Source organism: Bactrocera dorsalis, chromosome 3 (assembly GCF_023373825.1).
Source record: "Bactrocera dorsalis isolate Fly_Bdor chromosome 3, ASM2337382v1, whole genome shotgun sequence".
Lineage (NCBI taxonomy): Eukaryota > Metazoa > Arthropoda > Insecta > Diptera > Tephritidae > Bactrocera > Bactrocera dorsalis.
The window spans coordinates 80,027,596-80,052,481 of NC_064305.1; the positions used below are offsets into that span (position 1 = coordinate 80,027,596).

Here is a 24,886-nt window from a genome sequence, read left to right on the forward strand (position 1 = left end):
TATTTTTTACATTTTTATGCCTGCGTGTGCAGTTGCACATTTGTTAATTAAAATGCCATAATTCTCCGAGTTGTTAACCGCTAAGTTGCTGTGGCACGCAACATTAACACGAATTAACTGGCAACGGATCTCACATCTAGACTTAATCTAATCAAATTTTAAGCGCTTGTACAAATGCATTTAAAAATATACATACATACGAACATACAAACATACATATGTACGTGTATAAGCAAAATGTGCCAGTGGTGTTGCAATAGACAATTCGAAGGTTGTGACTATTTACGCAGCAAATGCAATTCTTACTTGAAATATGTATGTAGAAACATGCACATACAGTTATGGACAATAAAATAGAATCATCCGTGGTACTAATTTTCCGTTCTCAAAAAAATTATGAATTTGATTTAAATTCAACTAAGTTATATTTTTATTATGTACTTCATATCAAGTGCTATTGGTAGCAGTAAAAATATTGGAACAAAAGAATTCATAAATATTACAAAAACAAAGGTAAACAATATATTTCAAAAATTCGATGGACAAAAAAATAGAATCAAAAACTTTTTCAATAAAAAAAAAATATTTTTTTAAGGGAACTAATAGAAAAATTGGTAGTACATTGTAGTGCATTCTTAATCGTCTAATACCGATGCACATCTTTTAAGCATAGACCTAATTAGGCTACCGAAAGTGTTCTGTGGAACAGAATACCAGACCTTTGGACCTTCTCTCAGAATTCTGCTCTATTTTTCGGTTTAAGGGGTGCAATATTTTCCTTAACAATTTTCCGTAAGTTTTTGATGAGATTCAGATCTGCTGATTACTCTGGCCAAGCCATAAGGCTAGCACCATGATCTGAAAACCATTTTTTGGCAAGACCCGAAATATGTTTCGGGTCGCTCTCTTGTTGGAATTGCCAAAATGCAAAGCCAATTCCAGTCAGCATTTGAGAATATGAGATTATCTAAAACCTTAACGTATTTATAGCGGTCTATGTTTTCTTGTATCCAAAATATAGGTCCCGGAACACAATATGAGAAACAATACTAAACCAATATATTGCCCCCACAGCGTTTGAAAGACCTAGTCGTGTAGCGGACGCACATTTCTTTGTTTTTTGGACGTCGGACTCATGCATAACTATCATTTCCTATCATATTAATTTTGCATTGAGACTATAAAATGTCGAACCATTTTTTCTTAATTTTCAGCTCCGCCCTAATTAATGTGTCGTTTTGCAAACTGAGTACGATTGTATCTATGCCATTTTCTCAGCATTGGCACCTTTCGGGACCATGTGCCAAAGCAATTTTTCTCCACAAGTCGTCTTCTTACTGTTCTCGAAGAAATTTTTGCAAATAATTCTTATTGAATGGCTGCAGAGGCCTTTAACGGTACGCGCATCGGCAATCATGCAATATTTCGAACGACTTGCGCAGTCATTTTTTTGTGATCGGGCTATTTTTTCAGACATTTTAAGGCATCAAACACAAATATTTGAGACATATTTCATATATTTGCAATTTGCCGTTACGCGTGACCCATTCCTTGCAAATTTTGGACGCACAATCTTTCCCCCTCTAAACAATGTTTTGCTCGACCCATTTTTTTAAATAAATTCATAATTGATACAATTATTCATTCCACAGATCTAATTAAGTTAATATAACCACTTTTTACGCTTTTTCAATTCAACATTTTTCATTTACGAAACTATTTCGCTATTGATTCTATTATTTTGTCACTAAGCACGAGGCACGCTATTTACACTTTTTAAATTACAGTTAACTGTAAAACTCGACAATGCTATCTTTTCCTCTTTTTTAAAAGTACATATTATTGCCTTTGTTATTATGCCGAAAAGTTACTACATAGATGAAAAATTTCAAAAAAATTATGATATTGTTTCAAAGCAACACCTTTGATTCTATTTTATTGTCCATAACTGTACATATGTACATATTATTGCATGTAAATTTGTATGTGAATCTCGCAGTGTCCACATAGAAGTCGATGCACTTACAAACTCTCTGCGCCACTTGGTGACTATCATTAAAGCCAGTAGTTGTGCTGCAGCATGCATTTAACCCTATTTGTTGTTGTTGCGACGACTTTTTGGGCTCCTTTCACCCCTTCGCTCTGCCAGCCACGTCTAATCGTTTGTACGCATTTGAAGCGTTTTTAATTACTGGTCATTTGTAAGCATTCAAGTGTTGAAATTACAAAACTACACACATTCAAAGAAACAAATATATAAACACACAAGAAGATTTTAACTGCACATAACTGTTTGCCGCGTTAATTTAATAATTTAATAAAAATTATCATCAAAAGCCATCATTGTGGCAATCAAAAAGGCATCTTGTTAGGGTGTCAACAACAGCAGAGTTGAACAAACACACACACACAGGCACACGCTTAAGCATACGCACAAGCAAGTAATTGTCAATCAACCTTTTTTCATATTTCGAGTAAAAGTTTTTCAATTTCTAATTGCTTAGAATGCAACTGCAAAGTTTCCTTTGCGGTCAAATGCGCTCGATACCGCACTAATTCGATCCAATTCACAGAATGCAAAGTGACAGCTTGCAACAACAAAAACCACTTGGTATTTACTCAATGTGCCCGTATTCGTGTTGTTGTTGTGATGCGGCGGCATCACACCCCTTCATTTGGTGCGTTGCGTTTGACCACGACCGATCATACGGATCTGACTGACTGGCTGTCGCATCAATTATGATTAGTGCATTGTTAGTGTGATTAATTGCGTGCTAATGCTCAATGAATTACTTGTTGTACAACTTGACATACACTAATATACATACATACATATGTTAACAATTTGTGAAATTATGTTATTTACGAAATCCATTTGGCCGTGAAGAATTCGATCACCTAGAGCTTTATAATACCCTGAACAGGGTTATTAAATCTGCTATGAATTTGTAACACCCAGAAGGAAACATTGGATATCCTTTAAAATACATACATATGTATGTATGTACAGTAAAATTCCTCATAACCCACCGTTGTGTTTGTGAAATTTGTCCAGTTATGGGAGCTATGCGGTTATGAAGAGTGTCCGTATTGGAAAATTTCACTGCATATAAAGAATCAGCATGACGAGCTAAGTCGATTTAGCCATATTCGTCTGTACATATTTGAAATTTCACAAACGGACTCCACTTCCCAAAAATCTGTTCAATTGTGGGCTGATGACCGATGAAGTCTTTCATAAGACTTTGTATTTTTTTCATAAGATTTTGTATGTAAATTCTTGCATTTGTTGCTGGTGCAATAAGTATTAAGTGCGTTGTACCCCTGGCGCGTGGGCTCAAGTGACTATACGGTTTCAGCGCGTAATGCATGTAATGCTGATGGGGGTGCAGCGTTAATATTATATTATCTTTGTTAAGATATTAAGATAAACCTTACTTAACAACTGCTTAGGATTTCCCAAATTGCTGATATAAATCAAACAAGTTATAAACGCTTTATTATCAGCTGCAATAAAAACTCTGGGTACAACCACCTAGTGATTTGGTGTAAACAACAGAAAAATAGATTTAATGGTTGAATATCACTGGAATAATGATTTAAAACTAGCAACAATTAGATTTTTTTTAATAAATTAAACAAATTTTGCATAGATTTAGCAAATTAAGCAACATTTTTGACGGTCTTACAAAATGAACACACTAACAAAATAATCTAATAAGAAAGACGAGCAAAAGCACTCTAATCAAGTAGCGTTCTTATTGGATTACCATACAGCTAAATTTGTAATTAAAATTAGTGAAATTGAGTTTATAAATTAGTCACAATGAATCCTTCCAATCAACATTCACATACATACACTCATACATTTGCAAGCATTGTACATAGATTTATTTAATTCACTTATTAACACTTTATATATTCTGTTATGATTCACTCACCTGGCACCAATAACATACGGAGTGGTCAGTGGGGAGATCAATGAACGAACTAGCACCAAAAGCCAATAGGATAGGCTGGCTAATACGGGCCCGAGCCGAAAGCAGCCAAACAGCTGTTTTATTATATAGATAATGCTTTGCTTGTGTCCAGATATGCGACAACACCGATATAATTGTTTATTAACTTAGCAGCACGATTTTGTATCAATTATTGTTAATAATTTTGCACTTTTTCGCGACGCGCCGCGTCAATGTAAATTGGGGCGACAACCAAAACACAACAGAGAAAAACTGAGGTAATTTGACAGTTTATTGACAGACTTGTTGATTAAATGAGTGCGGCAGCAGCGCAGTTTATGCTGTCAAATTTAAGTGTTTGCGCGACATCTATATGTCAAAAATAAAGTGTCGTAGAACAGGGTCTTATTATGAATGAGAAATTGTGTATATGTGACTTGGGTTGAGTGGATGAAGGGAAGAGAACGTACGAGAAATATGGAACGTAATAGAACGTACGCTCTCTACTTATACGTTCTCTGGTGGAAGCTGAATGTGGAGTTCACCACTTTGCGGTTGCTATGTTATCCAATTTTTTTGTGATTGTCAAAAATTCGAATATTTTTGTGTATGTGTATATATTGACGGAGCAGACGTTCCATTGCATGACCATGAAGAAGTTCAAATACCAATTACCCGTGTGAACAACATTAAAGTGGCGGGTCCGATGGATTAACGGCTGAGCTTTTCAAATACGGCGCCGAACAACTGATAAGGAGCATGTATCAGCTTCTTTGTTGAATATACATACATAGTTAGACAAAAGTATTGCCCGACGATTGGAATTTAAGAGTGCTCTGCCCAATGCACAAAAAAGGAGATTCCACAATCTGCGCCAACTACCGCGGGATAAGTGTCCTAAACATCGCATATGAGGTTCTATCGAGTGTATTGTGTGAAAGATTAAAGCCCACCGTCAATAAACTGAGTGGACTTTATCAGTGCGGCTTCAGGCCTGGAAAATCAACAACTGACCAAATCATCACCATACGCCAAATCTTGGAAAACACCCGTGAAAAGAATATCGATACACACCCTCTTCGTTGATTTCAAAGTTGCTTTTGACAGCACGAAAAGGAGTTGTTTTTATGCTGCTCTGTCTGAATTTGGTATCCTCGCAAACTTAATCTTCTTCTTCTTCTTTTCTCCGACAGGATCGGGAAGGACTTCTGCGAGCCGTTCGACACGGAACGAGGTTCAGCGAATTAAAAGCAGCGTCTACATTGGCTAGGTCATGTCTTTCGAATGGATGGAAAAACTCCAGCTCTGAGAGACTCCATTGGAAAAACCAGGTGGAGAAGTACCTACAGCTAAGTACACTTGCAATCTCCAATTGGCGCCAAACAGCGAAAAGTAAGAACGACTGGCGTGCTGTTGTAAACTCGGCTATAACCGCGTAAGCGGTGTTTACGTCAATAAAGAAGAATGTAAATACATATGCTCGCATATATGAATCAATGACCGACATTTGTGACCCACTTTGCTGTGATTTTTACACTTTCGCTTGTATTTTTCCATAAGCTAATTACTAACGATCAATTGTAACAATAACGAACTATTATGATTACACCCTTATATAATTAATTACTTACATACATACTTATTAACATTTGCTAAACAAACGCTAGAATAATTGGCAGGTAATCGACCGCGTCATTGAAACCGTTCGTTGCTTTCTAAATATTTGCCGCGGAAAACCAAAAATTTTACTTTTATCTGAAACATACCAAAAATCATCGCCAGCAAAAGAGCAACAGTTTTTTCAAGTTCATTTAACAATAATTACTGTTTGTCATTTAAAAATACATACATACATAGCTTAACATATGACTTTTGGAATATCAACGTATGAATGAGTAAAATTAACCTTCGCGCATGGCCGCCAATCGTCAACATGCTGCAGTCAAGCGGCTGTCACTTGCAGCAAACAGCAGCACGCATGCGACAAGCAGCAAAAGCGCTGCTGCCACCTTCTCCGCAGTGCAGTCAGTGGAGCGTTCTGCGTTGGGTGTTGCAGGTATGCTGAGGCTGCAGGTTCAACAATATTGGCCATTGGTCATGCGTGGTCGGCGTCGCTAAGTGGCCAGACAGAAATAGTAAAAGCAGCAACAAAGAAGCAACAAAAAATTTCATAGAATGTGTCAGAAAGTTTTTATAAAATTAGTTTAATATTCATCTACCATACATATATGTATGTATGTATGTCAATTATTTATTGTTGTTGTTGCGTTAATGCTTTACAATTTGTGTGCTAATTATTTTTTCTTTAGATTTTGGTATAAATTTATAACAAAAGCGCGCGTTTGAATTCAGTCTTCAACAACTTTGCGCAGTGAGTTGCTAGATTTTGGAACAATAATAAAAAAAAAATTAAATAATAAAAAATATTTCTTAAAAACAATTAAAAAAAATTGTAGGAATAAAAAATTATTACTTAGCTTCAATAAAAAATAAAACAATAAAATAATTTTTTTAATAGAAAACATAAAAAAAATTATTAAAATGTAAAAAAAAAAATTAATAAAAAATATTAAAGCATTTAAATTTAAAAATTAGTTTAGAAAAATATTTATGTTTTCAACAAAAAATAATTTTTTATATAATTTTTTTTTTTAATTAGAAACTTATTATTTAGGCACCTAACCTATAAAAGCAACAGCGTGTGTCCACTTTAAAGTTATTTGCTCAACTCAACTGGCGGTGAACAGTTATTTTTGTGGGATTCAAATATTTTCAAAATAAAAATAATGCAGAAATTCGAATTATTTGCGCTCTGTTCGTTTTTGGCCTACAGTGTGAGTGACTTTTTGCTTAAAAAATAAATTTAAATTTTCAAAATAAATTTTACTAAAAGTAATTTTATTCTTTTACATCTGCTGTTCAGTGCGTCAAAGCCGTGGAGATTGATTGCAGGCGACCGCCACAACTCGTGGTAAGTTAAAGTGTGAATAATTTTTGAAACAAATTCCAAACATGGAGAATCCTAAATCAAAATCTTTATTCGAATATCTGTCATACCTCGGCAGAGCATGCGAAGCTTTTGAATTTAATGTGAAAATCCAAATTGCCATTGACAGCCAATAAAGTAACTCTATCATTGGTATCTGATCTTAAAGATCACTTTCTATATCGGTAATAGGCTTTGGAATTAATTTTCCCTTGAATGGTTCCAAAATAAATTTCTGCTACTCTCGTGTGGTTTGGTGTACCTAAATATTAGGTTGTCAAATATCTCCCTTTCGGTTTTTTGCTCTTTATTCAATGCTCTATAAAAAGTGTTACTTTGATCGGATTTGGTTGAAATATGCGCCTTTTCGTTCAATAACCTGTTTTCATCTAGACGGTAATTTCATAATACCCCCCTCGCATAAGCCCTCCTCCTTATTTCCGAAGAACTCGAACAAGCACTTTCCACAAGCCTCTTTTGAGTTCAACTTTACATCAACAAGGGCGATCGCTTTGAACAGAAACAGGTGGTAATCACTTGGCGTTATGTCCAGGCTATATAGTGGATGCGATAAAACCTCCTATCCGAGCTCCCGTAGCTTCTGACGAGTCATCAACGAAGCGTGTGATCTGGCGTTGTCCAGGTGGAACACTACACTCTTCCTATTGGCCAATTCTGGATGCTTCTGGTCGATCGCCGGGTTCAAGCGGTCCAGTTGTTCGCAGAAGATGGTAGAATTAAGCGTCTGGCCATATGGGAGCAGCTCATAGTGGATGATTCTCTTCCAATCCCACCAAACACAGAGCAAAATCTTCCTGGTTTAGGTTTTTTTGCGTCAAATCATGCGGCACTCAAACATCAAGCTTTTTTGTGTAACCAGCCTTCTGCAGATGGTTTAATATGATTTTGTGACTAACTTCCATCTTCTGGGCGATGTCACGAGATGCCACATGCCGGTCTAACTCGATGTTTTCCATGATTTAATCGTCACAGGTCTTCTGCTGGCTGGCTATCGAAACCATTCCTCCGCAGTTAGAAGTGATAGAGTACTATTCCCCAAAACGCCATTAATCTCACGGAAAGTTTCTCTAGCGGATTTGCCTATAACGAAGGAAAATTTTAAAATAGCGCGAAGTGAACTCCATGTTTACATGTCTATAACCGTTAGACGCAATATCTATATCGTTTTGTAGGTTATGTCAAGACCATTTACAATACTATACGCCAAATACGAGCTCTATAGCGCTTTATAGATAGCCAAATACATTACACATAGACCAAAAGGCAGAAGAGAGATATTGGACAACCTAATATAAACCCTTTCTTGTTACGTTATCGGTTTTAGCTTTAATAAGTAACCAGCTGTCCTCTTGTAATGGTTAAGTGAGCGTATTGTCACCATACACGATCAAGGTTCCATATCTGCTGATAACAAGCCATCTAGTGAAGCTCTGTAGGGAAAAGTTTTTCAATCGTTCGCAGTCGGCTTCAAACTTGTCTCTACAAATAGAACGAGGACAGATTGCTCAGGCAATTAGCAGAGGTTTGGCGCCAGTTATTGTATGAAGTATCCGAAACTGGTGCTATGGTCAGTACCATATCTTTAGAGCATTTTCTCTGGAACGCAATGTTTTGGCACAGAACAAATTTGTCGAAACTCCTATTTCTATCTCCAATTTTAAATATTATGCCTAGTGAAGGGAACAAGCAATCAGAAATGTACTTTTCCCAAAATTTATTATTTTTAAGTTTCTTTCAATTATTTCTCCATTGAAGTTTTAATTTTTGCTTAACTCAACAGCAACCGTCACTTTGCTGTAAAAACGACGAACGTGCAGCGGTCATGGAAACGTGTGCTCAACGATTGGGCATATCTTTTGAAAACCAAAAGGGCGCAACTGCTCTAGAGGATGTTACTGTAAGTATTATAGAATATTTCTCTTATATACTAGCTGACTCTCTCGGCTGACTCGGCTGACTCGACTCACTCCGTTTACTCGATTTATTTACCGACAGTGTTTCGCTGAGTGCATCGTCAAAGAGTTGCAGCACCTGTCGGCGCCTGAGAAGATCAACATTGAAGCTGTGCAAAACTATCTGCAGACCAAATCCGACAATGATAGCACCTATGTGGACACTATGCTGACAGCCTACAGGAAATGCGAATCAGTGGCACAGCAACGAATGCAAGTGATCAAGCAACATTCGCTCGGTGGTGGCGTGCTCGCACTTCGGAGGTGTAGTCCCTTCTCCGGCATACTGCTCAGTTGTGTGCACATGGAGTACTTCATGAACTGCCCGGCGAATCGTTGGACCGAAAATGCGGAATGCGCTTTGGCGAAACAATTTGTTACACAGTGTGCTATCGGCACCGTATGAACATGTTTATATATGTATATATAGTCGCCTAAAATGCAAAACAACGTAACATCACTTTTCATAAATTTACAGGTGGAAGAATAACGATATAAAGAAATCCCCAACATTGAAACGAAATTTGAGTTTTGGTTATGAAATGGTTATATATTGGTTATTATATTTGTTATTATATCTGTTAGCGATTTTCGATTTTTTTTTTTGATGATACGCTGTTTTGCATTTTAGGTGACGATAAACTATATACATATATATAATACAGTAGGCGTAAATGTTATGTAAATAACGAAAAATATATTTAAGCATATATGCATAAGATCAAGTAAAACATTTGCTGATTTTTTTTAGACAAATAGTTCTGTTATATAATAAAGCATACAAATAAAATTAGATATTCAACTTGCTCGATAGATTTAGATGAAAGTCCTCGGGTAAGGCAAACGGGTATATAAAGTCATCGCGATGTTTGCGCAAAAAACGCAACAATGTCTTCTCCACCTCATCCGTATGCCCTGCATCGGCCATATACTGCTTCATGAATTGCTTGCGTTTTCGGCGATCGATGCCCAGGTCCTATGCAGGAAGTATATATATGCATAACAACAACTTTAGCAGTAGTCCGCCTTCTCTAACTTACCATATCCATGATATCTTTGGCCATTTCCATGCCAAAGGTACGTATACGACTGCTCAAACTATCAAATTGCGGATGCATGATCAGTTCGGTCCATGGTTCCTCGAAGAACTCAACGAAACTGGTGATGTCCTTGAGATACCAACGCGTGTGTAAATCATTGAGTAGTGCCTGATGCTGACCCACAAAGTATTGCAGATGATCAAAGCGGCGTTTCTATATCACATGAGAAAAAAAATAATTAAAAAATTTTATTTTTTGTAAATTTCAACTTATTTAGATTCAGTTTAATTTAAAAAAAACCAATAACTAAACATAAAGTGAAAATTTCAAAGTGAAAAAACAGAAATTTCTTACACTTCTGGTGACACAAGTGATCTCCTCTACAATGCCGTGCTCGTTGATGCGCACGCGCGAGAAGTTCCCATCATAAGTGACTAATGTGAGCATATAATTGTTATCCAAATGATTGGCGATATAGCGTTTGGGTAGGATCGCTTTAGCCATATAATGGCCTAATGGTAGTTGTGCTTGAAAGTAAACTGGTTGTAGATATTTCTCAGTGTTTACTGGATCGTCATCCTGATGCAGATTGAGGCTTCTAATTAGCTGTGAAATAAATAAAGTGTTTTAGTAAGAAAAATATGTTAAATACAGCTTTTTGAAGTATTAAAAAGAAGAATTTTTTAGAAATGTTTGGTATCTTTTTAGTTGTAATCACATGATATATTATCATATCAAATCACATCAAATGATTTCATGTTTTTACATTTTGTTGACGTATATACGAAATAATCATATATGAAAAATGATAAAAAGCACGGACTTTTCACAACCATATGATGTCACATCATAACATTGTATCATGCGACGTCACGTCACATCACTATATTTTAAATGACAATTTCTTTGAGAAACATAACGTTGTGATCATATATTATATCACATCACAACTTCACTTCATGTCATATCGCATTATATCATCACGTGATCTAATATATTACTCTATAAAATATCATCAATTGATCTGAACTTGAACAATCATTTGAAATTGTGTTATAGTAAGATGAATATTTTCTTGTGGCCACTAATGAGTCGTTCGTAGAACCGAGTCAGCAATTGTAACTGTGTCAAATGGTAGCTCCGTGGTCGAGCTCGCTTGATCTCTTGCGATTAATCTTGAGCCAGGAGGATCTTGCGAAAGCGCATGACTAAAAGTCAGGATGTCTGAAACTAAGGTTGGTAGAGAGTTCCAGACAATATACCCCTCCACCAACCTCAATCATAGACTCATCACTGCCTCTCTCCTCCAACAGAAGCCTATAACTCCCTCGCAGATATGGGGATGGAGAAAAAGTCGTTAGAGCTAGTTTCAGCGACTTCATGATACAAAAGATGCGGTATAAAGTCAAAACGTGTGGTGATTGTCGAATGCATAGACACGTGGTCACTTAAAGTCTGATGGCAACTTTCGTGGCCCTACACCTTCCGGCGATGTCTATAGGCAAAATATAAAAAATTGGAGTGGATCTTAGAGCACTACAATTACTGATGAGCGCCGCTCGTTAGACCCGCTCCAACTTCCTAGCTAAAGTGACCTTTTCTGGGAATCTCTACCACACAAAGACCACATAGAACATAATGGACTTAGCTATGGTGTCGTAGAGACAAAAGACTATTTTTGGTGAGGCACCGTACCTTCTAATGATACTGAAGAAATATATATTGCTAACCACCGGAAAGGAAACATACAAGATGGTCATAACAGCGGATGACCATAGACAAGTATTGACAAAGCTACTAAAATGTACTCGATATAAAGATGTTTTCCCTCGAGGATAATATTCAATGAAGTGGTGTTCGAAACTTAATATAAGATCTCGCACCTCATCCTCTAACATTTTGGAATAAGTATAATAATAATAATTTTATTAATGCATTACTTACCTTTGCCGCTTTCTCCTCTTTAGCCACATGAACATATTGATGATTCCGTTTATTCCTCAAACGTGTGCAATTGCCGACGGCATAAATATTCGGATCGCTAGTGCGAAAGTTATCGTCTACTAACACTAATGAGTCCTCCATCTCAATACCGCTGCCCTCCAACACTAGACAACGTCAAAATATTTCTATAAATTATTATACTTGTAAGCATTTACTAAGTTCACTTACAATCAACAAGCTCGGAGCTGATAAGATGCGGATGAAAGCTTACAAATAGGTCACAAGCCATTGTCATTAAGTTACCGTTGGGATAATTTTCGAAAGCTGCATGTGAGATGATCTTTTCATTATAGTAGTATATCCACTTCTTCAATATCCAATGCGCCTCGACTTTCACGCCCAAATCTTCCACCATACCCTGCAGTATCAACTCTATATTCATATCCATATTGCTGATGTTGTATTTAATGCATGACTCCCGAGACTTAGCGTCCCATGGTATGACCAATGTTATGAATTGAGGCGGTATTTTATGATTAATGAGGAAATTTATGAACTCATAGGTACCCAGATGTGTGCCGAAAACGATTATATTGATATCGTTCGAGTTCTGATCTTTGCGTATTGCTTCAAGTTTGTGATACATAACGATTTTATCGAAGCGACTGTTGATTTGCATGTAGTTTGAGGCGCGTGGATCGCGTTTTGCGGCTGGTGGTTTGCCAAAACGCTGACTCATTGAGAATATGAGTTTGCCATAGTACATCTCACAGCCGTTGGCTAATACAATTGCTTTATCTTCTCTGCGAAAGTTCAGATCAAACGAAATGTATGCATTTAGTAGTTAAATTGTTGAAAAGAGTTTTAGCGGATTGTGTTTAGGAATCTTAAGTTGTTGGCGTTCTTATCACGGTAAACACAAACTAAATACTATAGGGACTCGTCAGCCGATCACATAAAAACTACGCAATACCTCCCTGGTTATCAGTCACAGGACAGATACACCAGGCTATATATGCTTTCGGAAATAAACTCAAAGGCGTATATACATATGTATAGTTACATTCTTACTTACTTATAGGACATACATATGTATCTGTCAGTAGGGAATATAGAATATATGAAATGAAATCTGCAAAACTTTTCTTTTTAAGAAACTGACTCAAAAAAGTATGTATAGTCGCATTCGTCGAAATAGTTATAATACTTGTCGGTGGGTAGGGACCTAGATTAGATAAATAAATGAGGATTGCTTCGCGAACTTAGATCTATTGTACCCTTTCCTAAAATACAACGACTCTTAGCACCAGTTTATAGATAAATTCGAATGTACTACTAGACGATGTGATCCCGATTTGGAAATATGGATCCAAGGGCCTCTATCCTGCGTCTACAGACTGCTTTGCAGTCAATTAGCAGGTGTTCTGGAGTTTCAGGCTTCATGTAGCAGAACCGGTAATTCGCACATGAATCTAGCCCCTTGTTATATAAGTGCTTTTTGTGCCAGTGTTGAAAGCGACAAGCAACCAAAGTTTCTATCTTGGGTGGTTGATTACATATTTAAGCCTTTTAGGGTTGGAACTACCCATTAGCAACATGGCATGGCGCATGCCTTGGAGTTGTTGCCACTACCTCTCCCTGCCCACTCCTTGCGGAAAAGTTCTTTTATGGTATGGGGCCAACAGCAATAAAAGTTTCGGGTCCTACCATGTTGGTGGATGCTGCGGAGCGAATCGTTCCATTTAGCCTCACTAATAAGGATAACCTTGAACTTCTTAATGAAGTTTATAGTTTTGGTAATGTTGTCCTTCTCTTTTCCAGCCTTAAGTCCTTCATGCGCCAAACCTCTCTGTTGTCATTTGGAGCAGTGAGTGTTTGGCTATCTGACCGATTACTAGGTGAAGCGATGTGAGATCCGTAGGCACCTAGAGATACCCACTTCATACATTTTCCTTGAAATCTGCGTTACCGTTATGTTGTGTAAGGTCTGTTCATATCTTTATGTCTCTGGGCTATCCAAGATCTCTCTTCTGTAGACAGTCAAAAGGTAATGATTTCTTCTAGTATTTTTGTATTTAGAATAAGCTGGAGGTTAAGGATTATATATAAGTAGAACATAGAAACCACTTACGTTTTGATCTTCTTCACAGTCGAACTGACGAAAGAGGCAAATTTCCGCAGATCCATGCAACGTGTAGTGTCACGTATAAAACTATTGCTATTTTCGAAATTAATATAGCAGTCATTTTGATCTGTACAGATCTCACAATGAAAATCATTGTCGTAGGCGCTCTCCACCACACCCACTGCTGCGATCACGACGACGCGTAGGCGTGGCAGGCAACAATGGCAGTTCTTGTCGCTGCGAAGGCAAAATAAAAATTGAACGCTCACCATCTACACATAAATTTAGTATTTACCTGGCATTCTTGAAGTTGAAAAGTAGCACACGCAGTAAGGCGCGCGTCAAACTGTTGAAACCGATTATTATAATCGGCTCTTTATTGCCGAAAGCCTTCGATGGCAATAAATTATGATAGTAGAGCGCGACATTCTCATCACCAATATTCGGTATTTGTTGGCTGAGGCGGTCTGATGTTGTCGATTTCGGCTTGTTGTATTTACGACGATGTAGCTGTGCGATGGGGCGCGGTTCTATGGGTTGCATTTGTTTAACCAAATCGTTAACTAAGGGTTTGGTGTGACTCTGCGTAAATGCAAAAGTATTTGAGCTCCAGACTTTATCTAATTCCTTCTGTAATTTCATACTCACCATGGTTGGGGCCACATAATATAGTTCCCAATAGCCGGTGGCACAGGATATTTGCCGGAATATTGCATCCGATTCCCAAATGTAATTCGGATGTAATTTCAATAGCACAATTTCACCGGGATTTTGACTAAAACACACCTCGTGACGCATGAAAACATATTTATACTCCAGTTCATGTTGTCTAATAAAAGGACTGTTGGGGTGAAATAATAAAAATCTATGAGTTTTTTTTATTATCTGTGTGGAGAAAGCGTTCGCCATGCAATGACTGATATGATGGAGTTTCGAATGCGAAAAAAAGTTTATGGTCACCTAGGGATTTTCATATTACATATTCATGCAATCACAATATACCTGGTCGTTGTTAAGGTTGTTAAGCTCCGACCATATCACTCCGCTAAGGCGTTTAATTTTTTTTTTTTCAAATTTCAACTTAAAACTATTTTAGACTAGATGGTCTAGGAATATATTTTGCCATTTTCTAATTACCGTATTATTGCGAATCCCACAATGATATTGTTCTCCATGGCTCGCATTGAATCACCACAGCGTATTGTTAGGAAATGAAATTCGCTTATAGGATTCTCCAACACATCCTCTATAATATCACTAATGAGCGTGGATTCGGCTAGTGTTTCGGGTGGTATGAAAAACGACTGCTTCAGTGCGAACAAAGTGTAGGTTGAGGCACGTTTATTGAGCATGGCTCCAGATTTCTTTATGATTTTTTCAATGGTAAAGACATCCTCCGGTATTAAATTCATTACACCAATATGACCGAAGATTGTGCTGCGATTTATGATATAAACCATGTCATCAATTCTAGCGCCGGGGCGTGGTACAAGACCCTGAAGGAAGAATTCAGGATAATTAGAAAGATTAAATATATTAATATATCCATAAGTGGACTTGACTTTTTGAAAATAATTAATATTATTCCAACTTAACCATTAACATGAGAAGTGGTTGGCGTTTAAAGAGAGAGAGAGAGACGGAAAGAGAAATGTATGTATAGGCAATGCAACATGTTAGCTAGGAGGAAATAACACTCTACAAGGCTTTCACAAAGAAAAAGGGCCTCATGGTCTTGCTCAGGTCCAGAATTGAACATAGCAAACTTTGGTTAAGAAAATAAGGTTTCTTATTCTAAAAAATTTTACATTTTGTATGTTAACCTTGTCTCACATTTGGTATCATTGTCTTTTTTTCAGAGTTATTTCTGATCTTTTATTTGTAGAGGATCCCTTCTTTAGGTTCCAGGAAGTGCTAATTTCGTCTGAGTAGTCAATTAAGAACTAAAGTTCTCCCTCGACGAATCAATTAAACCTTTTTAAGTTTAAGTTTCTCATTCTGCTAGTTCTAAGGCATACCACAGAATGAATATTCGATGAGGAAGTTCTCTGCGTATCCGATTGAAATATTCTCTTAAGTTGACATAAAGTCTTAGCAATACCACGATGACGAAGTTCTTCGAGATTTCGATGGAAATGTTCTCGGAAGTTGGCAAAAAATCTTACCAATAACCCACGGTGGTTGTCCGAATAGTTGTTTCTATTCGTCCATAAACGACTGCCAATTTTATGGGTCGTTCCCATTATTGTTTAAAAGTTTTAGTTCCTCTAGACTTTATATCTTTCCTTGGAAGCATCATCTTCCTAAGAATATTTGGATCTTATACTTTATAACCTCTTTACTTTATAGCTTTTTATAGCAGAAAATTTGACCTAAAACTTATATTTGGCAAAACGACGAACTAAAAGTATTTCCCAAAAATATCATTAAGAAGCTTATTTAATAAGTTAAACGACCCTAACTCTTGAATCATAAATTTAGATTTAAAAAATTTATGTTTTCCAACTCACCACAAACAATCCCAGCAACATGTCGACGCTTCTCGATAAACGCATCTTATTCGGTATGGATATAATGCAGTAATCCCGGTCGGGATGTGCCGTAAAAGCAGTTGCAATGAAACGCGAAGCGAATCGTGTGTCCGTCGTTTCACTTATACCAAGCAACTTGATGGCGAACACATTGGAATATGTATCGAAGGGAAATTCGCCGTCGGTGGCTTCGTTATGTGTTTCCGGTACATTATAACGGATACGTAAACGCTTACGGAACTGCGTTTGATAGTGATCGGGACTTTTGAAAACTTTGAGAATAATTATTATGAATAATTTGTTGTTGTACCCAAACTTTACATACAAGCATCGATTAGTTCCATTTTGCGGTAGAATTCTTCACGTAAGAAAAAATATTTTATGCTCGTTTCGTTTATGCCGTAATTGAAGCTGCCACGCGACGAACGTCGCACTGTCGATACAATGTTGTTGCCCATAGCTGCCGGACATGTGGGACGCATGCAGGTTTTATCGCTGAATTATGTGTTTATTGTTGTTTTATTTTTTTCGATATTGACTATATTAGTAATAACTAATAAGTAAGTTACTTGATATTTACCTTGATTCGGTAGTTTTGGTTGCTGAAAGTAGTCTTTCTAATTCTTTTCCGTAAATTTCTTCGACCACTTCGGAGGTGAAAAATTTATAGGCGGGCTTCTTTTCAACGCCCCTAAGGGTTTATTGATAATATTCTTTAATATGCTTGCTTACTTTTTATCATAGTACATTTTATTTAAATTAAGGTTCATACTTACGTTACCGTTAAGCGTTTCTCGCCGAAAGGTTTATCTCGTGAGAATCGTATCATATTGCCGAAGCCATCGCATTCGAAATTCTCCACCAGCGTTACTATGCTGACATCATCGTTGAGCCAAATGAAGCCGACCGTCTGATGTTGTAACTGTAAGTACGTAGAGAGGGACCAAGATAAGTAAATATATTTCATATTAAGACCTGACAAGTTTTAAGAATATAAAAAGCGAATAATATTTTAGTTCAAATTAAACCGAATCTCCATGTGGCATTACTAAGAACCAGTAGGTCTTTGTATGGCGTCCAATATAACCTAAACTAATTTAATCTAACCTAAACTAACCTAACCCAAATTAACCTAATCTAACCTGACTTAACTAACCTAACATAAAACCTAACCTAAAAGGTGAAATCTATACTGAAAGAACAGACCGCGTATGTTGGATATCAAGGTACAAAACTGATATGTTAACGGATAACTATTACCTTATCCAAGAATGACATAACCTTAAGAAAACTAAACCAGAAATTGGATTCGTAGAAAATTATGCATTAGTGGACCTTATATGGAAAGGGTTTGAATGGTATATACGAGTATATCGTTTGATAACCTTTTAAACTTGATTTCTTCCTTTTAGGATTTAGGATTTCTAGCTTGAATCTTTAAGGAAAGACATTATCTTTTCACCATACTTGCTTTGGTCTTGAGCTCCATTAATTGTCTCATCTTCATAAATACTTGTTCTAGGCTTTAGTTTCAGCTCTACAATCAATAATCTTCACTTTCTTCTCCAATCTTTATACACACCTCACATGCTATAAAGGTATTGTGCTTATCATCTTCATCTATTTGTTTTTGCAGTTCCTCTGCTATATAAAAATCACCATATTCCTCGCGTAAATCTGGACGATCCACATCAATCACTTCTACGATATCATCATTGTCTTCGGGTCTGCAAAGAGATTAAATATTTGTAGAAAACTGTTAACAAAGACTTTAAATAAAAGTTGAGGACAGTGTGAGTTATAAGAGTTTAACAAAAGGTCATTAGATTTGATGTTCGTTGCTTGAAGTTTTCGAAAACGAGTGGGTACCGAAGTTTGCTTTCAAGTTAGGTTAAGTCTCAAAGACTAAAGAAAGTTTCCAAAGTTTTAAGACATAAATATTAGATAAGAATTATCCTAAAATAAAAATCAAGTATTTGAAAAATTTCATTAGGCTATCAAAAAAGTGAAGTGAAGTGAAGTCGGTAGCGATGAAGAGCAAAAAATAAAAGAATTGAGGTCAAAAAAAATTGGCTAGCAAGATTCGTGATACTTTTGAAGTCTAAACAGCCAACTGGATTGTTGCTGATACTCTTTCTTCGCGCTACTGTGTACATATATAATGTACTTTATAACTAGTGTAATCAAGACTAAAAATAAGTAAATCAAATACTCACAAAGCTAACCGGTAACGCATACGTTCTATAACATTATTACGGTGTATTATGTGGAGCCGTTGCACATTTCGACATTTTTGAACGCTAAAAGCGCGCGGATATAACACTGTGCTGATGCCTTGCAACATGTCATAACAGGGGGTGTCTGGAAGCAACATGCAATATAAGATTATAATATTAAGAAAAAAACTAATAAAAATTTAATTTAAAAAAATAATAGATTAAACTAAAATAAAATCAAAAAACAAAAATACAAATTTTTAGAAACTCTCAAAGCACTCACCTTCCGGTGACAAATTCGGATCGTCCGGCATCTGTACGATCACAATGTAACGAATTTTAAATTCACGATGAAAGAATTCGACAAGTATGCGACGCATCAGCTCCGGGTTGTATTTCGGGAAGAACATGAAGCGTGTGAAGAACATTGTATCGCCCCAGTTTAGTGGAAATTCCTTGTCAACGCTGTGCAATAACGCAAATGTATAAGCTATGCGAGAGACAAAGCAATTTGCTGCTCACCAAAAGTGATGTTTCAACCAATGTATCCAACAATCGGGTGGCAAGGCGCCTATCAATGGATAATAACTGAACTCGGCATAACCGATGATGGTCACATCCGCTTGCCGTTTGCGCACCATAATGCGTTGCGCGGCATATTCCAAGAAGAAGTCGGCGGCGTGGTAAAAACCACGCGGCGATGGACCAAAGAAACGTGTCTCATTCCAACGCAACATTGTCGAAATGTAGCTGAAATCACGCTCGACATCGGTGACACCGCTCATTACGTACAGATTCTCCTCCGATTTGGGATCCATTTTTTGGGGTAGTGCCGCGTTTGCTTGCAGTTTGATTGTGTTTGTAGAAAATAATGATTTTTCGCTTTCAGAAATAAGTATACAAAAAAATTTCGACTGGCACTATATTTGACTTTCGTAGGATTTGAAATTTCTTCGATTTTTTTATTATATACATATGTAGCTAGATTGGTAACGATAAAATAGCATACCATTTTAGCCATGAATGAAATTGTTGCTTGTCTCATTATAATATCGCTTGCATATGGTAAGTCAGAACTCTTGCTGTACCAAGTACCTTGGGGTAGGTTTGGACAGGTTTGGAAGGTCAGCAACGCCATATACATATGTATGTATGTAGGCAGATGCTTAGCACAACCTGAGAGCTTGTTCTTACCTCATGCACTAATAGTATGACCTATTCTGCTCTACCGTGATATAATGAGGACAGACAAACGAGAAACTACCCACCGGAAGCTAATGACAAAGACCCAACGGCTCGACATTTTTATCTATTGGGACCCGCAGAGCTAACCTCTATTGCCTCAACAGACAACTTCAGAGTTAAAATCTACGAAGATAGCCAGCAGCAATCATGGCAATAACCTCGTTTCTGACATGACTAAAAGTGTCTTGGGAGGCGAGTCAGCAGTGTAGAGAGTAGCCAAGCGTCTTCACTTCTACTGAGTGCCAGATTCCAAAGGCATCGATGGTTTACAAGTAGATAGTGGAGGTGCTTGCTTAGAGTGGTGTAAGACTGTTATCCGAAAACGTGACTGAAATTGTTAAACCCATGGATTTTCTTTACAAGAATCCGGACAGGAGCATTGCAAATATAAAATTGCAAAAGTTATCTGCAAAAGGGTAGCTCAGAAATACACAAATACAAGAAAAAGAGTAAGTAGGAACCTCTTTAGAAGGGACTATATGAACATGATAAAAATACGTACTTGTCACCGTTGATGGCAACGCAGTTTGCATACTGGGACTGACAGATTGAGATGATGCCAGGATATGTCAAAAGCAAGGCACCAGGGAAACAATCGAGCAACGACTTCAATATTTGTCAGCTCCACAGTATAAGACACTGAAAGAGGTATCAACAGTGAGGTCGCAGAACCTATTGAAATTCGTGTCAAACGTTGGCATCTTGAAGAATGACGACTTCTTATGGATTACGTAATGGCAGGCCATCTGGCTTATTAGACTACTATTCTAAACGAACCTAACCTATGCTTCTTCTTTTTTGGCGTATACACCACTTACGCCGTTATAGCCGAGTTTACAAACGCAGGCTAGTCGATGTTCCTTTCTGCTGTTGGGCGTGAAAGCTGTTACGACAAGAATGTAAATATTAAGAACTATACCCGGAAATCGAATATAAACTATATTTAAAATCTGAACTTAAACTTGATACTAGACGTATCTAAAATATGATCCTTAAGTTTTAATGTTAAGTTAGCATTAAGAAAAAAATAAATCCTTCATGAATACTGCAAAGTTCGTTAGGCTTACCGCAAACAAGTTAAGCACAAAAATCGTCCAGACGACTAATTCACTATGAGCAATTGTGTGGCTCTTGCGATTGATTAGATTGATTGAGATAGATTCACTTATCCATTTGCAAGCAATTTCCAAGCTCTTAAGCACGTATGCATTTTCATTGAATAAATATATTTAAAGGCATAAATACATATAGAATACCCTGTAGGGAATTAAATAGTTACACTGGATTGATTCAGAGTTTTAAGCCAAAACTCGAATATATTTTTTAATATCATGACAGATGAATTTATTTTGGAATTAATGTGGAGTATAAGAGTTCGGAGGGATTTTGTATAATTCATGCAAAAAAAGCGGAGTCTACTCGAGTCTAATTCGTTGCCAAAGCGAATATCGAATATAATAAAAATCGCTATGGCTATCTTTCTAAAAATTTCAGGATATTCATGTCTTAACTGACAAAAAAACATAAAATCTCAGAGATGTCCTAAGGTGTTTTGAGGCGATTCCAAAGATGCCATTTATGTTTCGGTGGAAGGTCAATTAGGGTTTAAACACAAAATAAATGCAATTATTGAGCAAATTACATTCAGTTACTCATTTCCTACAGGGCTTTCATCCATTTCTAAGAATTATTATATTTCCATATTAAGAACTCATTATGCGGTATTTCAGAGAAAATTTTTGAAATTATGAAAATTGCCGAAAATCTCTTGCAATTTGGATTTTCATTATAGAGCCGAAACACAGTAAATGTGCAGAATCATACCAAGTAGTGGTTGCAAATCCACGTTAGCTAAATACACACATACACAAACTTGCAAGCAGCAACCAAACGTATTGCACTCGCAATTGTTGCAATCGTTGTTGTTGCTGTTCGGTCTGTCTTTGCAACTTGCGACATAAGGTAGTTGCTTGTTTGCCAAGGCCTTAGGTGCTATCCACAGCTTTGCTGGTGGTTGGCAGCGCAGCGCTTTGCAGTTTGCATTTTGTTATTTTTTCTTTATTTTTTAAATTTTATTTTAATATTTTACTTTACGTTGCATTTACCGCCTTTGTTATGTCATTTATTTTGAGTAAATAAAAGAACACAGACGTCGTGACAGCAATAGTGGGAAAAATAAGAATAAAGCAAGAAAGCGACTCATAATAATGTCCGCTCATTGTATTGTCAGTGTGGCAAAATGACAGACGCGACACTTGTTACGCTTCGCTGGTGAATAGTTTAAATAGTGGAAAGGTGAAGGAGTTGAGCGCACAGTGCGACAATTTGATGGTGAGATTGTATGAAAAATGTGGATTTCAAAAACCTTGCTTCACTGAAGATAATAATTTGTTTTTGTAAACTTCATAGGTTGATAAGTTTTACCGTAAAATTTTTCTAGGAGCTTACATAGTTCAAGTGGTCGAAGGTTGTCCAGAACGAAACATGTCTTCAATGATATTTCGACTTCTCGAGTCTTTGAAAGCTTTGCTTTGTGTTTTTGATAAAACTGAATCAGCGTAAGCCTTTTCTCTCATTCGCAACGATTTTGCACACGAAATTTGGTTAGAAATATGAAATTTGTCACAAATTCTTTGTTCCATATTTTGGTCGATTGTAAGAATCCCAACGCACTACTGAGGGATCCCGCCTTTGGCAGCTGCTTTAAACAAACTAGTTGACAGATCGCGCTCATATTTGGCATAACAATTGAGGACAGTCCTACAAACTTTGCAACATACATTTTTTTTAAATATCATTTACCAAGAGAATTTAATTCAAATAATATATTTTTTTAAATTCTCCTAGCAAGCATTCACAACGTCTTCAACGAGTTAAAAAATATACATTCCCTAAGGAACTCTCTCTCTTAGAGCTGATTCAAGACACATTTGTAGAAATTTTGCTTCGCTTTGCACCAGGAATTTGTTTTGTCGGAAATATTTGTTGTAAGCTTTTGTATGACAACGTTCATATTGAAGCGAAACGCAGCAGAGCGAAGCAAAATTTTAAATTTTTTGAATAAAAATTTACTGTACACTGTTTTGTACCCTACTTTTGTATAAAAGCATTCTTGTGAAGCGCACTTGTGACTTTTTTTAATCTGCTTCGAAAGGAGATTTAAAGCCAAATCAAAGTACTATATATCTTCAAACAAAGGTATAAACCTTAATGTTTCCGTTGAACTGAGCGATGTAAAGTGATCATTGAATGAATGTTTCCATCAAAATTTGTTAAGCATTACGTAGTGATGATAAATATGTATCATTATTTTGGCGCTACTGCTCCTTTTGAGCTTTGGCCTGTTACACATGTGACTTCCACACATTTCGCTCATTTCAACTGACGGGTGTGACTGTTGAGGATAAATCTGGAAACTACTAAAGTTTTTGAATAACCAGAGTAAATGATTTTATCGTCTGTTTTAGTATATTATATATAATATAATAAAACATTATTGATAGATTCCAGAGACATTTGCTAAACCACAAATACCTTCGAAACTACAGATAAGAGGAGTTATGTTGAAGACTGTCGCTGTATCATAACAAATTGTATTGTACTATTCAAGTAGAGCCAAGAAACAGAAGCCATTAAGTACACTGGTTTTTATTCTACAAAAGAAGTTGTTGGAATAGTGTTATAATTCTGTAATTTTTGCGATTTTGAGGAAATTATTCTTAATACTAAATATCGATTTTAGTTCCATTCTAAAATATGATTATTATGTGAGACTGTCAACACGTCAAATTCAATGACAGTCATAGTCAACCTGGTTGTCTTTTGATCTGTTAAAATTGACTGCAGACTGTTAAACTGTTCAAATTGTCGTAGAAATCGGTTTAAATTTTCATAACCTGTATGGGCAATGATTGCTTGAGAAGCAACAGCGTAAATTAAGAGTAAGTTTCAGAATCGCTTCACCGAAAACAGAGATCGCCGATTCATTGGCGGTAAACATTTTCATACCGTTAAGAGAAGCTCTATTCTAAAAATTATATTCTATTAAATAATTTAATTTTTTTGACATGTCGAATATGCGTAAACCTTATGTCTTGGAGATTTTAGACTATTTGCCTAACTCTAAAGCCATGGCAGCCGAATGATAAGTAAAGATGATGTATTAGGATTAACGTCCAATAGGAGAAGAGATTTATTTCTTATTCATTACAACTTAAAAGCCAAAAATATTATAATAACATAGTCCAGTCATTTAAGCTTAAATTAGGTAAGAATCTCGGAATTCGATATACCCATTTATATGTCTGTAAATACTTGTATATTGGCACCCTAAAGTTGTCTCAAAACCTACATATGGTAGGTATACCCTATATATACAAGTATTTACAGACATATAAATGGGTATATCGAATTCCGAGGTGAACTTACTATAATGATTGGACTAACAAAAGGAATGAAGTTTTAAAAACATATGGTAGCGTTGCCTTTAGCAGTTAGGCAGAGTTATCATAGAACGTTGGGGAGAAGGTTTGATTAATTTTTTTAGATTTAAATGTTCCAGCCAAGTTGTGGTGAACACAGCAAATTGTTTTTTTTTTCAAGGCGTTCTGGGGTAAGCTGTTAGCAGCTTATGCTTCAATGTTTCTGAATGAAAAAATTATTAAATATTCTTCTATTGTCAACAGTCAATAATGTACAAAAGGTCCGAATAAAATTATTCAATCCTTATTTAAGAAATAAATTCACCAAAAAGTATTTTTTTTTTTACTTTGAAACCCTAACCCCTCCCTTAAAAATCAAAGCTATTAAAACCCATTACTATTAAAGCAGGATATCTGATAGTCATCATGTATATATGTAGATTAAA

At 36.4% G+C, this 24,886-nt stretch overlaps 3 protein-coding genes across 3 annotated transcripts in view; 1 reads left to right on the top strand and 2 right to left on the bottom strand.

Moving 5' to 3' along the window:
• Positions 1-4,230, bottom strand: part of LOC105229971 (protein N-terminal asparagine amidohydrolase) — an 82,495-nt gene extending 78,265 nt beyond the window's left edge. Inside the window, exon 1 of the mRNA XM_011210508.4 lies at positions 3,942-4,230. The gene's annotated coding sequence lies outside the window, so the exon portion shown is untranslated. The remainder of the gene's footprint in view (positions 1-3,941) is intronic.
• Positions 4,231-6,624: 2,394 nt separating this feature from the next.
• Positions 6,625-9,411, top strand: LOC125777467 (uncharacterized). The gene is made up of 4 exons (XM_049452477.1): positions 6,625-6,793; positions 6,883-6,930; positions 8,747-8,863; positions 8,962-9,411. Exons 1-4 carry the CDS (start codon positions 6,746-6,748, stop codon positions 9,322-9,324), a joined length of 576 nt encoding a protein of 191 aa, XP_049308434.1. The 5' UTR covers positions 6,625-6,745; the 3' UTR covers positions 9,325-9,411.
• Positions 9,412-9,601: 190 nt separating this feature from the next.
• Positions 9,602-19,677, bottom strand: LOC105229972 (cilia- and flagella-associated protein 61). Its single transcript, XM_049452476.1, has 17 exons — positions 19,297-19,677; positions 19,058-19,239; positions 18,775-18,919; positions 18,141-18,285; positions 17,335-17,480; positions 17,139-17,249; positions 16,884-17,053; positions 16,538-16,830; positions 15,165-15,523; positions 14,676-14,868; positions 14,323-14,609; positions 14,034-14,264; positions 12,131-12,705; positions 11,903-12,066; positions 10,313-10,564; positions 9,959-10,171; positions 9,602-9,894 (listed from the first exon to the last, which is right to left on the bottom strand). The coding sequence occupies exons 1-17, from the start codon at positions 19,590-19,592 to the stop codon at positions 9,709-9,711; spliced, it is 3,948 nt and encodes a 1,315-aa protein (XP_049308433.1). The 5' UTR covers positions 19,593-19,677; the 3' UTR covers positions 9,602-9,708.
• Between the last annotated feature and the right edge of the window lie 5,209 nt (positions 19,678-24,886).